Consider the following 18,420-nt stretch of genomic DNA (forward strand, 5'->3'; position numbering starts at 1 on the left):
ATAATAATAATAATAATAATATAATAACCTTTATTTGTATAGCACTTTTCCTGCAAACGTTTCAGCTCAAAGTGCTCCAATTTGATCATATGAATCAAGCAAGAACTATTGCTTGATCGACAACTATTGCAAGAACTATCTACTGCACTATAAAACTAGTATCACAGAGATCACGGTATCATTTGTCATGCTTTGTGATAAAATTAACCCATATCCGTGTGCAATACTTTCTTACTATTATTTTCATTGAATCAGACTTTCACCCCCCCCAAAAGATACAGTCCATTATAGTAGGTCTTTCTTTATTTTATTCACATTTCACATTATGTACAACGTCATTGAATGAAAACACAAGTATCAGTTCTCAATATACATTCTTAAAGGTATTGTATTAATCAGCGTAGTACTCTTAGAGTGTCAAACTGAATGTAACTATACATACATTTTACAAGCACATCATCATTGAAGGAATTTCATTATTGACATATTACACTATATTGCCTTACACAGTAAGCTACAAATAAGTCAAAGTAGAAAAAAGGCACTTCAGCCATTGTAAGCAGAAATGGATCAGACTTTGATCACAAGTGTCATGTCCTGCATCTTGCAGGCGTCACAGGAGAACCATTAAACAAGCACATTCAATGTCAATGGAATGTTAGGTGTGTGAGGCTTCATGCCTCTCAACTGGCCATCCACAGAGTGAAGGGGATGAGGATTGTGGGTAGTGTAGTTGCAGGGGCCAGGCCAAAGCAGACATTGGAGATGATTCCCAGGAGAACAGTGAGGATGACACTCCTCTGGTCTCGGATGACGGACTTCAGACACTCACAGAACTGTAAAGCCAAGCAATTAAACAGTTACCATATCATACCAATCTATGTAGGCTACACACTTCAGAACTATTTATTATGTTTCATTTGAACATCTCCACACAGTTCACACCTAACACCTTAGATCCAAAATAATCACTCCAGTATGGCGCTCCAAATAAAATCTCAAAGTTAGTTGAAATACAAGCAAATATTTATTCATGTAGCTACCTTTATTTGGATCACTATTTTAATGCAATATGCCTATAGCATATGGAGCAGAGAAATAATAGTCAATACAATGCAAGTGTTTTCATCTAAATGTAAATCTAAATGATATATGATGATTACTATTCCAATCTATCTAGAATGTCAGGCTTCGTTTTCAGTATCCCCTGAGAATGTTGCAAAGTAATGTAAATATTTTGAATATATAATTACTCATAATGTCAATGACATTACGCGCAGCGTTGACGATATTACATTTACCGTTAATTTATCCTGTGTAGACCGAAAAGTCGTGCATAAAAAGTAGCCTAATTATGAATTAAAATCAAATGTACCTTTTCCGTTTGCTGACTTATTGCTGAACCGTATCGGCAGTAGGTCACAAAATGTTCACAGTTATTCCATAATAAACTATAAGGTATCGCCCCGATCAGTCTCTCAGCCCTCTTCGCAACATCTTCATTCGGGATCGGTTGCGTTTTGAACACCACATCCATATGGTTCACTAGGATGTTCGTGCCGTACGCGAAGTCCTCCACGGTGTCCACTCGCACCGTGGCGCACTTGTAGATGCACCCGAGGATGAGTCTGTTGTTCGTGATGACTTTTCTGATGAGCATCTTGTCGTTGGTCAGCACAGGCAGGATGTCGGGGATCAGGTGCGCGACTTTGTTGTCGCCCAGGTAGATACCGTAGTGGGTGAACAACGTCCGCGGAACTTCCAGGAGGTCCCCTCTCCGTAAGGACGGTGCGTGGCCGTGCGTCGCCTTCGTGCGCTCCTTGCGTTCTCCGCGCTCTGCGCCATGCGTCCGTTGGAGCTCAAACAGTTGAAAGTTGGAGAGAAGCCACAGCTTCTCCACGAGGAATCTCAACAAGTGGAGCATGGTGAAACTTTGGAGAGAAAGTTTTGCTGAGGTTGTCCAGGCGAGGGGTTTATATCCTCCTCAAGTGCACGAGGAGGAGAGAGCTGAGCAGGAGGTAAATCCGGATGATGCGATTGGCCCCTGCTGACCTTCCCATGGTATTTTCCATTTTACTATGTCTACCGTTAATCTGTTTGTTGTTTTACCAATTGGTGCACGGCTATGGAGCTATTTTAGTGCCATCAGAAATTGAATTGCATTTGACAGATTGAATTGAATATGAGCACAAATTGAATTGTATTTCACAGATCTGAATTGTATTTGACAGATTGAATTGAATCTGAGCACAAACTGAATTGTATTTGACAGATTGAATTGTATTAAATTCAGTTTTCATTATTTTAATTCAGTTTTCAAATTCAGTTTCTCTAAATACAATTCAGTTTTTCTCAAAATACAATTCAGTTCTCAAAATACAATTCAGTTTTACTCAAAATGCAATTCAGTTCTCAAAATACAATTCAGTTTTTCTCAAAATACAATTCAGTTTTAGAGGCACTCATCCGGGGACTAGGTAGAATAATAGAGCACCGATTCTAACTCCCATTCTAACTCCCATCCCTCCCATCCGACGTCGTTATATGGAGAAAAGTAATGAAATAGGCAATGTGTGTCCTTTCAGTCTGTCTCCAGAGCAGTTACACGTCATCTCCCTGTCATCAGAACGATCACGTCCCCTGTTGGGTGCTAGAAGTGTAGAAGTTTGACTGGCAGTCAATGTAAATGTGTGGTCTTTGCTACTTTAATCCAATAAAATAAGAAAACTGTATCGCTTTTTAGATATTAGGATCTCAAATCCGATGGCCAGTCAGGCAAACAATTATATAGGCCTAGTGTCGTTGCCGATCAATGATCGACGTCGTTATATGGAGAACATTTATGAAATAGGCAATGAATGTGTGTCCTTTCTGTCTGCCTCCATCCATGTGGATGAACCACCCGACCCAAAGTCCTGAGGTGTTGTAGGGGGGTAGCCTATTTAGTATAACAGGCTAATGGGTTTATTGTGAGTTTACTTTGATTGTTTGTTTATTGCCTTGATCACCGTATTGAGAAGTCATATGGTTATGGGGGGTGATATTGCAAGGTCATTTAAGCACCTGCGCATCTTGCATGGCGGTAGCGGAGCGAGAGGGGAGCGATGTATTTTTGTTGACCGCATTATATGCATATTCTATACGCATTGTTTGTTATTTTTCTGGTTTTGATCGCTTCTGGATTATTTTTGTACGTCGCCAAGTTTGATTGTTCTATTCAATAAATGCTCTAAAACTTACTTTTCATCTCAGCGGATTGTTTGGCGCGTCATACAATTACCAGCCCAGACCCTGCTTGCGTCTCTCAGCGACTTTTTACTTTTGGCTCGATCTATCTATCTCGCTACAGGTGTCATATAACCCTAACCCATATCCTGTCATATAAAAGTAACTTATTGAATCTCCAGGTAGGCTAATGTATTTCTGACATCCATCACTTTTGCTGTCGTTAAGATCAGGGATCTCAAGTCTCACGCATTGGGCGTAAGACACACGCGGCGTGTGAGCGTGTGAACGGGTTGAAATGCGTGTGTCTCACACCCAATGCGTGAGACGTGAGAGCCCTGAGTTAAGATACTTTATTTTTCTGTTTGGTAGTCTGTCCAATGTGACACTTGCCCTCCTCCACCGGCCCTAGTTTTGGATCTAGCTTGCTGTTCATTATTTTCATGATAAATCATAGCTATCTAGCTATAACATCTTTATATACACCATACAGGTTAAATACTGATTAACAGTAATCACCCTAACACTAACCCTACTTTGGCAAATGCCCATTGAACAGATTTATTCATTATCCTATCTTAAGAAAACTAATGTAACACTCATCTGGGGATTTACATGGCAAATCAAATGAAGAACTACAAATCCCTGATGACAGGGAGATGACATATGACTGCTCTGATGAATCAACCCCTATTTCATAAATGTTCTCTATATAACGACGCCGATCATTGATCGGCAACGACACTATATAATAGTTTGCCTAACTAGCCATCGGATTTGGGCTCCTAATATCTAAAAAGCACTACGGTTTTCTTATTTTATCGGATTAAAGTAGCAAAGACCAGAAATGTCCATTGACCGCCAGTCAAACTTCTACACTTCTATCACACAAAAAGGGGCGTGGACATGACGGGAAAGCAAAGTACCCGCATGCGTTGCTCATGAATTCGGATGGGAGGGATTAGAATCGGTGCTCTATTATTCTACCTAGCCTAGAGTCCCCGGATGAGTGCCTCTAAAACTGAATTGTATTTTGAGAACTGAATTGTATTTTGAGAACTGAATTGTATTTTGAGTAAAACTGAATTGTATTTTGAGAAAAACCGAATTGTATTTAGAGAAACTGAATTTGAAAACTGAATTAAAATAATGAAAACTGAATTGAATACAATTCAATCTGTCAAATACAATTCAGTTTGTGCTCAGATTCAATTCAATCTGTCAAATACAATTCAGATCTGTGAAATACAATTCAATTTGAGCTCATATTCAATTCAATCTGTCAAATACAATTCCATTTCTGGTGGCACTAAAATAGCTCCATACACGGCACTGAGGATGGCGTTTATTAATGAGCTCACAAGAGTAAGGTGAATTGTAAAAACACTATTGTAATGTATCACATTGATAACATGTATTGTTTTTACCCATCACTAGTTTTTGTTTACAACAAAAAGGCAGTTGAAAGTGATTTATGTAAGTGTTATCCCTTGGATTTCCCTCATTATCAGTCATGCATGCATTTTCATTTTATGGTCTGATATATTATTGTCTTTCCGTTTGATCCACTTCAAGTTTGTGTACATTTATTTTATTTGAGTCAAAGTAACCATGTTTGCCAGACTCTCCTTGATGTTGAACTGAAAACACTCAACACTACTACTACTGTTACTTTTGAAACAAACCTCATAGTGAGATAAATCACTTGTCTCTCGTTACAGTAACGTTAAGTGTGTCTTTGTGAACAAGTGTGTTTAGCTCTTCCATCCATTTCCAGCCCTTTCACCTGGATGTGGATTGGCAAACTGTTGTGGCCTTCGGTGCATTTGTTGGACTGTGTTAATGAAATATGAAGGTGATATTTACAAAGCGTCTGATCTAAGATCAGGTCCTCACCTTTCCATATGATTGTATTCAAAAGGCCAAACCGATCGTAGATGAGCACTCTTGATAAACATGGGCCAGAGAGTGTAATTAGTCAATGTAGACAATTGCTTCACAGACAATAATGGTTGTGTTGACTGTTGTGTTGATACAGTGGCCTGGCTGTTCTGTTCTGTCTTCCATGCAGGTTCGTTGAGAGAGTAAATGGACTGACTTATATAGCGGCTTATTCCAAAGCGCTTTACAATAGCCTCTCATTCACCCATTCACACACACATTCATACACCGACGGCAGAAAGCTACCACGCAAAGGGGCCGGCCAACTCACTGGGAGCAATTTGGGGTTCAGTGTTTTGCCCAAGGACACCTCGAACATGTGGCCAGCCGCCGATCGAACCACCAATCTGCCGACCTTGCTATCATTAGCATGACCACCTGCACCACAGCCACCCCTAGAGAGACAGAGGGATTGTTGTCTTCTATAACCAAACTAATTAAGACCCTCCGAAACTGAGACTGCAATAGGACATTTCCCCAGAACAGGGATTAATTGATAATCTCATCAGCTTCCAATTTCACGTTCATCATTTCAACATGGAACCCTTTAGGAACTGAGAGAGAGAGATAAGCCACTTGCTTTTCTTGGCATTTCTTGGCACTGTTTCGAAGTGGCTGCTCTTTTAGAGTATGGGAAAAGGGAGTGTTTGACCCAGATACCTGCACATTCTCTGGGTGAACTGATTCTGAAATATGTCAAGTTCAATTAGACCCCAGTACAAAGCAAACATTGCTATAGCATCATACATTTCCGATAAATATGTATAAGATTCTATATACAGTATGTGTTTATGTAGCTCACTCTCTGTAATGTTACATACAGTAAGGAGGAGGATCGAAGCAGATGGCATACCGCTAAACGGCGTCTGTTTACTTTGGTTGGTAGGTGCGCCAACTGCCATACCAATCAAACTGTAAAAACGTTTGAGCTCCAGAGTTAATTTACTGCCAGACATGTGTCCGATGTTGTTTCGTCATGGAATGACCATTAAGTTCACTTGATAAGACAACGCTAAACAACAGCAGGGTCAGCTGAAGGACAAGACTGTTCATGAACCTCTCCTCACCCTCCTCCTTATCAACCAAATATTTGGGGGTTTGATACATGACGGTCTCTGGCCAGATTTGTGTCTGTGTGTGTGTGTGTGTGTGTGTGTGTGTGTGTGTGTGTGTGTGCGCGCCTGTGTGCGCGCCTGTGTGGAGTCAAATCTAGGTCAAGTCAAGAACTTGTTGACCCTAAAATTCCCCTCAGTCTCAACCCAGACTGGTTTCTTCATGAAGGGTGTTAACAACAAACGCTCCTGGATACTGTGCTCACAACAGTTGCCGTATTGTGGATGCCCCACAGTGGTCGGCCTTGTTCACTCAACATCTTTGATTTTTAATCTTTATGATTTGTTGTAATGACAAAACGTTTATTTTATTTTGATTGAACCTTTATTAAACCAGGAAGGACCTTTTTTTCAAGGGAGAGCTGAAGAACATAACTTTTAGTGCCCCTGAAGTATGAAGAAATGCCTGACACATCAATACCACATGGGCATTTTTGGGTTGTGTTACAGTTGTGCAATGGTCGAGTGCAAACTAAACTGATATTGTCAAACAGTTGTGAGATTATTGTTTGTCAAGTTTTTTAAATGTCATAATGCAAATGCTGGAGCTCTGTTGCTGTTGCAATGTTGGATTGACATTGTTATTTTATGGTTGCTGCTCAGTGACATATTGGTTGGAAATTGAATTAACAGTTTATTTGACGTAATGTGATAGTTACTTTTCACAATGGCTTATCATTTGATGGTCATCGTCTAACGTTGCTACACAATTGCACATGGGTTAAATGTGACATGTTTTGAATCCTTAGCATATGTGACACGGTCTGGTGAAAACGTCCAGAGGTCGGCAAATCTCAAGTCGGGCAAATGACCAAAAAGCTTCTTAAAAACCAACAAAATGTGTTGCATATTACGAAAGTTCAAGTGTTGAAGAGCCCACTCGATATAACAAACAACAGTTTTAGGGTCACCAAATATTTATAATTTGCGAATTGGATTCACTGTATCGTCTGCCGTAGGTTACTGCATAAGTGATACATGGCTTGTAAACAAACTTACGTTTTAGGACGTGTTCAAAAGCAAGGACTGTTATCCTCTAATTATGTGTAGTTATGTGTTTTTAGAATGTTGATGTTCTATCAACATTTTGTGATGTGCAAAGTTGTGAGAGTTTCTCCGCTATTTGGTTTGAGGTGAACCAACATTCAAATAAGCATCTTCTTCAGCTATTTTCAGATTTCAATGTATGACACATAATTGAAAGCTGACAATCACTTTCATAATATGGAAAAAACTGAAAAATGGCCTTGCCCTACTTTTTCACCATACCCTGTCACATATGCCGTTGTCCAACATTGTGACAAGGTTGTCCAATCAAATACCTTGCTTGGGTAGAGCTCCAAAAAGAGCTCTAAAAAGAAAAGACAATGCATAACAACTAACAGACATCTTACGGGCATGCGAGGAGAGGGTTCAAGGAATGGAACGTGCAATGAAATTGCAAGTACTTTCTCCCATCGCTCTGTCTGGTTCAATCCCAGCCAGATCTGCTCATCTAAAATCCGACACACCTCCTAGGCACAGGGTCTAGGCACAGGGTCAGCAATAGTCGGCGCCCCTGGAGCAATTAGGGGTTAAGTGCCTTACTCAAGGGCACATGCAGCTCCCTCCTGAGGCGGGGATCGAACCAGCCTTTCCGATTGCTAGCCGCCCCTCTCTAACCTTTAGGCTACCACCGCCGCATGCTTTTGCATGTCCCATGGTGCTCTGGGGGGGGTCATACCACCTTCAGCTGAGTGGGCTTACAGGTCAGTGACCACAGCCTGAACCCTCTAACGCTCTAGCGGCATTAAAACCAACCTTTGGCCTTCTCCTCCTCAAAGGTTTACCCACATGGTCAAACGGTCCCATGTTTAGGGTTCGTTGTGGCCTGTGCGGGTTGTGCATGGCCCTCTAGCAAGCCTGTACTGGCCTTATTCCAGGCCCTGTAAACTTGAGGAGATGAACAAGACAAGCCTGTGTGCTCGGTGAGAGTGAATGGTTTTAACAGTCATTGAACATAATGATGTCGATGTCCCTAGGAACGAGAGCGTTTGCATGGCGAACATCAAATCTGCCTAAACAAACACACAGTGGCACCAATATGACCCCGGAGCCTTTAGTCTGAGTCTCTTATCACGGAGCCTGAAGAATGAGTCTCCTCTCCTCTCCATGTAGGGAGGCACTTCCCCGTTGAGACGTTGGAGGAGGAGGAGGAGGAGGAGGAGGGCCAGGGCGGGCCGGTTCATTTGGAGTTCAGTTGGTGTTTAGGTTCAAGAGCCAGACGGTTCAGGCCCGGGTCAGCCAGGCGTTCTATCTATCTCTCTCTGTCTCTGTTCTGCTCTTTCCCATCATAAAAATGGATCACCCAAGAGAGTAGCCAAAGTGAGATTTATCACCAAGCTTACACTGGGTGTTGCAGATGTCGCTTTATGTAGCTTCGTAGCTGTGTAGCTAGCTAGCATCAGGTTCTAGGTCCCTATTGTCTTGGTGGGGAAAGAAAAACAGAGAGAGGTACATTTAAGAGGATGTTATCATAGTGCTCTCCTGGCAGTGATATTAGCCTACTTGTAGATAATTATTAAGATACAACTGGGTCTTCATTGTAGGGAAAATGTTTTTGGTCAAATACAGCACTAAATTGCTAATATTTGTATCACGTGTGACACATTTACAATTAATTCAAACATTGTATGGGCTATTGCTCAACAATGTCAACCCTCGCTGATAGGATGCGTTTTACATTGTGCTTAGGTAAACCCTAAATACTTTAATCATTGGTGATTATCAGCAAGTTGTAACATCTGACTATTGAGAAGTGAGCCAACCTCTCTCGCTGTATCATCACAAACTGTAAACAGGCTTTTCTGTAATTGGACCTGGGCCAGATTTAGAGAGCACGGGTAGTAAGACCAGTATAGGTTACCAGTGGTCAGCAAAACAGAACAGCATGGACACAGGATGGAGACTTATTTGGGAACTGTTGTCAGTATATTTGGGAACGAACGGTCAGCTGACTGAGAGTCAGGTAACTGTTGACCGGAACGAACAAACCGTTATGGTATTGGAAAGAGGCGAAAGCCACATCTAACTTTAGTGGCAAGGTACAGCTGTTTCCGGTGTCAGCGGAAATCTAGGATATAAGCCCGCTGCAAAGTGTCATTCGGGGCGTGCCTCTCCTCGTTGCTTGCCGTGTGTTGAGAGGCTGCCCAGCGCTGTATGGAATAAATCTATCTTAATTGTCTACTTGAGCAAATCTATTAATTATTCAATTAACGGGGAAGGAACAAATCTAGGTCGCCGCCCATCATCTGACATTCATCTTATCACTCGCTGAAATAGACGAGGGCCAGAGTACTGTTTTTTGAATATATCTGAAGGTGCTTTCCACCAATAAAAATCTGAAAAACACTCTTAAGACTGTGGAGGATGACATGACAGCACGTTAACCAGCTAGATCACAGTCATACATCTGTGTCTATCATTTTGGTGAGGAAACACCATGTTCACAGTTGGAGGCCAAAGGGAGACCAGGCCAGACCAGGGTCAAATGAGCGTTTGCTCAAGCCTTCTTCGACTGCCAAAGATGGGTGGGGCTTGCACTTTTGGAACTGTTTTGTTGGTTAAAAAAATGCACCAGGCAAACACAATAAAACACAGCGAAAATATTTGAAATGATTTCAAATGCTACTTGAACCCAGATGTGAAAGGAGCACAGTACAGTACCGCTGATCCAGTGATCCCTAGCTGACCCCGCAAGCCAACTCATCCTGGTATTGTCGGATAGGATAATATACGGATCCGGGATCCCCCTCGAACAACTGAACCCCTTTGACATAGAGGAACAGCCTTTCTGTATTCGGTTGAGTGGCTAAGTGGTTAACACTGCCCCCTACAGGCATGGGTTCAACCCCTAGGCTGCGTCTTTCTAATAATTTAATAATTTTGCCATTTAGCAGACGCTTTTATCCAAAGCGACTTACAATTACGAATTACAGGGACATTCCCCCTGGAGTAACTGAGGGCTAAGTGCCTTACCCAAGGGCCCACTAGTAGTGGTGTGGCTTCAGGCGGGATTTGAATTCACAACCTTCCGATCACTAGTCCAACTCACTATCCACTAGACCACCACTACCCCACTACCCCTTTCTGCTGCTGCATCATCCTCTTCTGTCTTCTCCCTCATTTGACATATTTTCTGAAAAGAAAGCGAACAATATATATATATATACACACATATACACACAAGCATATTGAGAGAAAACGTGCCATCCATTACTGAGACAAACAGAGATATGACAGTGTGTGTACCCGCTATGGAAATCTCTATCCCTGTCCAACCCATGGAACACATTCCAACGACATCAGCCGCCAATGTGAAATCCTTGGGGGGAAAAAAACAGCTTAAGGCGGGTGACTGGCATTTTGCATGGATTTGAACTCTTGGTCCTAATACATCTCACGCTAATGCCAAGCAACAGTTAGCAGTGGTATCAAAGACAGGGCCTGTCCACGAACGACCTGTAGCTCCTAATCCCTAACCTAGTTTTTTTTAGATCTAAAGGGATTTAAACAGAAACCGTATGTTGAAACTTCTACTACACTGAGATACAGTACCAGCGTATTGCTAATACTTATCCTACTCTTTCAGGTCTCATAACGTGTCTCGAGTTGAGGCGAGAGAGTTGTGACTTGACAGGTCCTTTGTGTCAGACCGTCGTAAACCCAATCGATACACATATCCATATTAACTGAGGGTTGATTTTTTTCAGTAAATGTATTCATTTAAATTAAATTCGATTTATTCAGTGTCATTTCGGATTCTGTAGGGTAGATCTTCTCAGGCTGGCTGTAGAAGGAAGACAAAGTGTTTGTGTTATTGTTGGTTGGATGGACTTAAATGAACTGAGCGTGAGGACATATGAGGACAGCGATAGGATGTTTACTGTCTGTTTCACATCTGTTTCTGCCTCCTGAAGCCCTAAAAATACATACCACGGCCAATTAGAACCAAACTTGGCTGTTCGTCCCAACGCCTCCCTCAATGTTCTTGGGCTCTCTCTCTTTGCATAGCTCAGGGCTAACAATGTGTTGACCTTCTGAGAGAGAGAGAGAGAGAGAGAGAGAGAGAGAGAGAGAGAGAGAGAGAGAGAGAGAGAGAGAGAGAGAGAGAGAGAGAGAGAGATACTGTATATATTTATAGATTTATAGAGTAGTGTCATTCAATGCATGCCACATAGGACAACGTACATAACATTTTTCAGTTTTTCCAGATTATGAAAGTGCAGATTTTAAATGATGTGTCTCACATTGAAATAGTTGAAGAAGATATGCTTATTTGAATGCTTATTTATTTGGTCCACCTCAAACGAACAATGGGAGAAACTCACTCTGAATCAACACAAAACAGCTGCTAGTAGCTAAAAAGGAACATCGCCATGAACATCGAACTGCATGTTTAGCACATCACAACATGCTGATAGAACATCAACATGCTAAAAACACATAGCTACAGATAATTAGATGATCACACAGTCATTTTCGCGCAGAGAACTGCCGCTCAGTGGATATTTTCTCTTTTTCTGACCATTCTCTATTACCCCTAGAGATGGTTGTGTGGGAAAATCCCAGTAGATCAGCACTTTCTGAAAAAACCCAGCCCGCCTGGCACCAACACCCATTTCCCATTCTGATGCTGGTTTGAACTTCAGCAGATCGTCTTGACCATGTCTAAATGCCTAAATGCATTGAGTTGCTGCCACATGATTGGCTGATTAGACATTTGTGTTAACGTGCAGTTGAAATGGTGTACCTAATAAAGTGGCCGGTGATACATATTCAAAAGAAATTAGTTTAGTTTAGTTTAGTTTATTCGTTTATTATATCGAGGACAATATAAATACATGAACCATATAAAATACAGTAAAAAAGGCAGCGTTAGCCTAGTCGGCTAATTTTCAGCTGAAGTCCCTGGCCAGTTGCAACATGGCATCCTGAAAAGTAACGTCATTAGTTAAAATAAAACATTTAAATATTCTAAGAACACGTGGCTGAGACAAGGTACCCCAACATCACACTTGACAAAAAACACACGTAAGCAAGCTGAGGTGATTGAAGGGGCTACAACAAACACCACATACACACTTATGGGGGCAGCGACATTTCAAGCACATAGAAGCCACAGGACAATTACAGGCCACACAACATTAAGCACTTACAAACAGCAATACATTAAACAAAACAAAACATACAAAAAAAGGCATTATGGGGAGGCAGCACAGAGAGGGATTAATGAGGACAAGTATAGTAGTTCTGTGTCAGCCAGGCTTTCATGTGTGTTGTGAAGGTGTAGTAAGTATGTATGTATTTGAGTTGGTTGGGTAGTGAGTTCCAGTTTTCTATTGCTATCACTGAGAAGGATTGCTTACTGAAGGTGCTTTTCCTGAATGGAACTATAAGGTCGCCACGAGAGGTGCTTCTGGTGGGCCGTAAGCTGTGGTCACGCTGGTTTATGAAAGAGTTAAGCGGGGGAGGAGCTTTGTTATGCAGAATTTTATGGATGAGACAGATGTTTTTGTATTTGATGGTGTCTTCCCAGCTAAGGTATTTACATTTGTCTAGGATGGTACAGTAGTGTGTGCTGTTGGGCTTCTGGTCCATGACCTTAAGGGTCCGCTTGTATAGGGTGGCTAATGGCTTTAGGGAAGTGCTGTATGCATGGCCCCAGCTTGTCAAACAATATGTGAGGTGCGACATAATTGATGCGTCCATATATAGTCTGGCAGCACTCATGGTCAGTGAGCTTCTGATGTACCTGAAGTTTGCCAGGCCAAACTTCACCCTACCAGACACTTTCTTGATGTGCTCTTTGAAAGTCAGGTTTGAATCAATGATGATCCCTAAATATTTGAACGACGGAACTATACTAATGTTTTGCCCTGAAATGGTTATGTTTGCCGTGGTCATATTGTGTTGTTTGGAGAAGAACATTCCTACAGTTTTATTAACGTTGAGCTGGAGGCAAGAGCTGTTGAGCCATTTGGTGACCTTTTCCATAGCAGAGCTAAGTTTGGCAGCTGCCAGGTGTTTGTTCTTGTCATGCACATATAAAACAGTGTCATCAGCATACATTTGTACATGAACTTCTGGGCAGACAGATGGTAGGTCGTTGATATATAGGCTAAACAAGAGTGGGCCAAGTATGGAGCCTTGTGGTACCCCGGTGCAAGACATGATGGTAGGTGAGCGCTGATTGTTTATCTGGACTAGCTGATTTCTGTCACTGAGATATGAGTCCAACCATTTAAGGGCTGATGGCAAGAAGTTAAAGGCAGACAGATGGTGATAAGGACCTGGTGATTGACTGTGTCGAAGGCTTTGCAGAGATCTAAAAACACAGCACCTACAACACCTCCTCTATCAACCATACCTTTGACCTTTTCGAGGAAGTAGCAGTTGGCCGTTTCTGTAGAGTGTAGGGTCCTAAAGCCAAACTGCATTGGATGAAGGGGAAATGGGCTATTGCTTAAAAAGTGAACGAGCTGCTCTGTAACCCACTTCTCAGTGACCTTGGAGATAATGGGTAAAATACTGATTGGCCTATAGTTACCAACATCCTGGGGGTCACCTGACTTGAAGATGGGAGAAACAATAGCTGTTTTCCAGGTACTAGGGACTGTTTCCTCAAGTATTGATTGGTTGATAATTTGTGTAATGGGGTGGACTAGGTGTTCTTTCAGAGATTTCAGCATTGTAGTGTCCATTCCATAGATATCCTTCGCTGTTGAGAGTTTGAGAGATGAAATTATGACTTGGGTTTTGTGTGCCGAGATGGGCTGAATGCTGAAAGAGGGCTTGGTTTCATCAAGTTCAACATTATTGTTGGTTATTTGAGGAAAATTCTGTGCAATCTCTTTTACAGAGTCAATGAAATATGTGTTAAAAGCTACAGCTATTTGGGCTGGATCTTGTGTTAAGTTGTCATTCAGTTTCAGCTGTATCTGTTTCCTAGGCCTGTGGTTGGTTCCCATGACATTTTGGATTTGTTCCCAGATCCGTTTGGTGTTTCCCTTTGCCTCTTTGATGATAGTAATGAAGAAATTACCATTGTAATGTAAATTTGATGACCTCTGAAAATTGCAATTTTCTTTTTTTGCAATCTTTATTAACCACTGCAAAGTAAACATACGTCCTCTCTTTTAGTGTCCTTCTCTGGTTGGCATGCTGCAGTCTACTGACGTCTAACTAAAGGTACTTGAACATAGTACATTGTCCTTGCAAATTCTGAGACAGGGCATTTGCGTGCAACATACGTAAGCAGTGCTTTTTGGGGGGTACAGAGATGGAAACACTCCTTTCTCTATTCGTTAACTCTATTCACTTCCTTCTACACAAGGGTGCTCTGGCTCCTGCTCACATCACAAAGCCCCCCCCCCCCCCTTCCGCCCCCAAAAGCTTAGTTGTTTGTGAGAATGAGCGTCTCAAGAATTCAAGAACTCACCAAATCCTCTTTCTTTAATCCTGTAAAAAAAAAGAAAAAAAGCTGCTTTGCTCTGTTAAGAACCACCTATGAAAGCGTGTTAGTCCAACCGAACAAAAATAAACTACAATTAATACTCTAACATGTTATGTTAGTCAAAATAATAATTCAACACCACTCTTTGGAAAACAATATGTTTTTATGACAGTGAGATGGGGTGAGATATTGCCATGGAGAGGGAATACCCATGATATTCCACCACCAAGTGAGGTATCCTGTCTTTGTATCCACCGTGTTGTTTCTCAATGAAACAAAAAGCCTTTTGGGGAAATAAAACAAACATAATTTGTGTTCATTAAGTTGATTGATTTCATAGGCGTAACGACTCTTGTTATTCAGCTGGTGGCTCTGTTTCCTCTCCCTCATGCTGTGAATGCTATGGAAACAGCCCCTCTCTGTCAGTGTCTGTAGGACTGGGACTGAAGAGATGTCAGTCAACCATCACCTTTCACCATGAACCTACAGCAGGACACATTCTGGTTGTATTGCTGCCACATGGATGAATGAGAACAAATGTATCATGGCAATGGAAGTAAAAGCTCAGTACAGTCTTGCATTTGAAGGCCTCCTCAGAAAACCTTCAGTCAGATTGTGGTGGCTTGACTCCTACTAGTGGTGATCCTGAGAATTGCAGTCATGACATGTTGAATTTTGCTTCAGTCATCAGTCAGACAAACCGAGGGCTACATTTAAAATGCGTTGTACAATACATGAATGTATCCTATCCTCTGGGATTTGTACCCTGAAAATTGCAACAAGAACAACAAAAACATATAAATCAATCAACCAATAACATACTTATATTGTTCATATCTGCGTTCTTATGTTCTGCCCGTTATGAACATTTACTTTTTTACTGGTGAACACTTGTTAAACTTGATCACTCTCTGGAATGATGGAATCTGTGATTTTTAATTGTATTTCTTAAATTAATTTTCACATGTTATTGACAGATTTGGAGTAGAAGAACATGCACTTTCAATGTGAGAGAGAAATGGCATGTTGGTGGTAATGATTACCTGGTGACAGGCTGTAATGGCTCTGTGCCATGCACGGCTGAGAACAACATATTTGAACACAGTTTTCACATGTTGTTATGCTAGAGCCTGCAGTTAAAATGCATTTCATTTAGATTTTGTTGACTGACCTACACAATCTACTCCACACATTCAAAGTGAAATAAACATGGTAAAAATAAATGTATAGAAGTAGTTCAAAATGAATCACTAAAACGTCCTGTGTGAAATAGTATGTACACCTTTGGCAATAACAAATCAAAACTAGGCTTCCAAGTCACACAGTCGTTGGATGGACTCCATTTGTGCAAAAAGAAGTTCAGATTGTTTATTAATAATCATTAACCTCTCTGAAAGGTTCCTATCTATCATTAAAACGTGGATAGTGAGTACTAGATTAGGCTATTCCTCCAAAGTTAACAGCCAGTACAGAACCAATGGTTCTCGAGCTTAATGGCCCATAGGGCAGGAGCATCTCCTGTTATCATAGTGTGAGGTGGTTTGATGTACAAGTACACCCCCTGAACATGACACAGGGTCTTACCCCCAATCCAACCCTTAATGCTGAGTGCCATTTTTATAGTCTTTGGTATGGCTCAGCCGGGGATCGAACTCACAACCTCCCAATCTCAGGGCGGACACTCTAACTGCAAGCCCACTGAACTGGTTATTAAACATTAGGATGGGAGAAACTTTCCATGGGTCAATGGCATCCCAGTCACTCTTTAAAGGCCAGATTAAAACCTTTACTGATAAAGAAAGACTTCCTGCATTGAGTTTGCCACAAACATTTGAGTGATACTGTAAATACGGTAAATTCTTCAAATTCTACTTATCAATGACTTTACAAGAAGTTGAACTACACTAAAGCTACCGTGAGATGGAAAAGCTACTTCATTATCTCAAAACTACTTAGTCCAACATGGGTCAGTCAGTAACTGACAGAAGAACAGTCCCTATGACAGAAGGCGCATTACTTGAAAGTACTTTGAGAGAGAAAATAAACGGGTGAGGTGGAGCATCATGATATGGGGATGCCTGTGATTGGCAGTGATTGAGGAATAATTCAGGACCAATAGGACAATGTATAAAGCAAAGCAGCGACAGTAAAGGCCAGTTCAGACCAAAGATCCACAACGAGACAAGACCATTTTAGAATATCGCAGAGAAAAACTTGCCAACCACTTGCAACTGACGTTCTAAAACTGGGCAGTTCAGACCAAAGATTAAAGATAATTCAGACTGCTGCAACTACAAGCTGGATGTTCTGAAACGGTCTCGTCTTGTTGCGTTCTTTGGTCTGAACTGGCCTTAAGGGGTGAACCTGCTAATCACTGAGAGAAAAACCTTTTCGACCATCGGGGTAGAAATTCACCCATCAGTTGGAAAAGTACACAAGCACTAAGTCCTAAACTGGAATGGCTTAACACAAAGAGAGAGAATGACCGGGAGAGTCCCATTGACATTCAGAGGATAAACCAAGTTGAAGATCTGAGGGGAGTCTAGAAGATAGACTAGATTTTACAATATGTGACAGTTTGATGAAAAGATCTGCAAGTCTGGCAACGTCATTTTTCAGTTTATGAAAGGGTAGATTGTAAGCTTGCAAATGATATGTCACACATTGGAATCTGAAACAAGTTGAAGAAGTCATGCATATTTGAATGTTGATACCCCCCAAACCACTGTGCTGAGAAATCCAGCTTCAAAGTATTCAGAGACTTTTTTCACAGAGGTAATGGGTGGGAACAATAGCTGGTTAACTCCACCCCAACCACCCCCTAAAAACAACCACTCCCCATTACACTACCTGTCATGATCTACCTGTCATCTGTCAGTGGGGTTGTCAGCTAACCCTCAGGAAACAAACTTGCAGGGCTGACATGATTAAATTGCTAAATAATATTAATAATAATAATTCAAGATTCATGATTTTGTATTTCCATGTGTGCCAAAAGTTTATTACATCCCATTACAAGTACAAAAGAGTAAAATTCATGGCAATGGAAACAATTTGTCAAGATACAATTGAGCAATACAATAATAAAATGGTAAAAAATAATAATGCTGTGTCTGTGTGTATGCATTTATCATTATATTCCATAAAGCATCTAGTGGGACTTTGGTGTAGTTCCTTCCCATCCCATCTGGGCATCAAAGCTGTAATAAAAAAAAGACAGTACATTTAAAATGATTGTCCACTGTTACAACACACAATTTTTAGGAAATACTACTATGTTGATAAAAATAGAATTGCTACTGCAATGACAATGACAAATACCAAAAAAAGTGCTGATGACTCTCATCAAGGTGTCATCTCTCAGAACCTCTCACCTTCGTCATTCTGTAACACAAATTTCAGGTCAGATTCAGATTCAGATTCAGATAACGTTTATTATTATGCATACACATATGTGACGCGATCTGGTGGAATGATCATGGAGGGGGCAAAGTCATTTTCCTGTTTTTTACATAATATGCTTAAACTACAGATTGTAAGCTTTCAAATGATGTGTCATACATAGACATCGGGAAAAAATGTAAGACGACATGAGTATTTGAAACTTGTTAACCCTGAAAACTAAATCCTGAGAAAAAGCCCTTCGAA

At 41.1% G+C, this 18,420-nt stretch overlaps 1 protein-coding gene across 1 annotated transcript; it reads right to left on the bottom strand.

Annotated features, from left to right (window-relative positions):
- Nucleotides 1-389: 389 nt before the first annotated feature.
- Nucleotides 390-1,924, bottom strand: lrata (lecithin retinol acyltransferase a; the record flags this gene model as incomplete). The annotated part of the gene is made up of 2 exons (XM_080533633.1): nt 390-836; nt 1,376-1,924. The coding sequence occupies 2 exons, from the start codon at nt 1,922-1,924 to the stop codon at nt 684-686; spliced, it is 702 nt and encodes a 233-aa protein (XP_080389759.1). The 3' UTR covers nt 390-683.
- Nucleotides 1,925-18,420: the final 16,496 nt, after the last annotated feature.

The sequence above is a fragment of the Nansenia antarctica genome (genome assembly GCF_963989245.1).
Source record: "Nansenia antarctica genome assembly, chromosome: 6".
NCBI lineage: Eukaryota > Metazoa > Chordata > Actinopteri > Argentiniformes > Microstomatidae > Nansenia > Nansenia antarctica.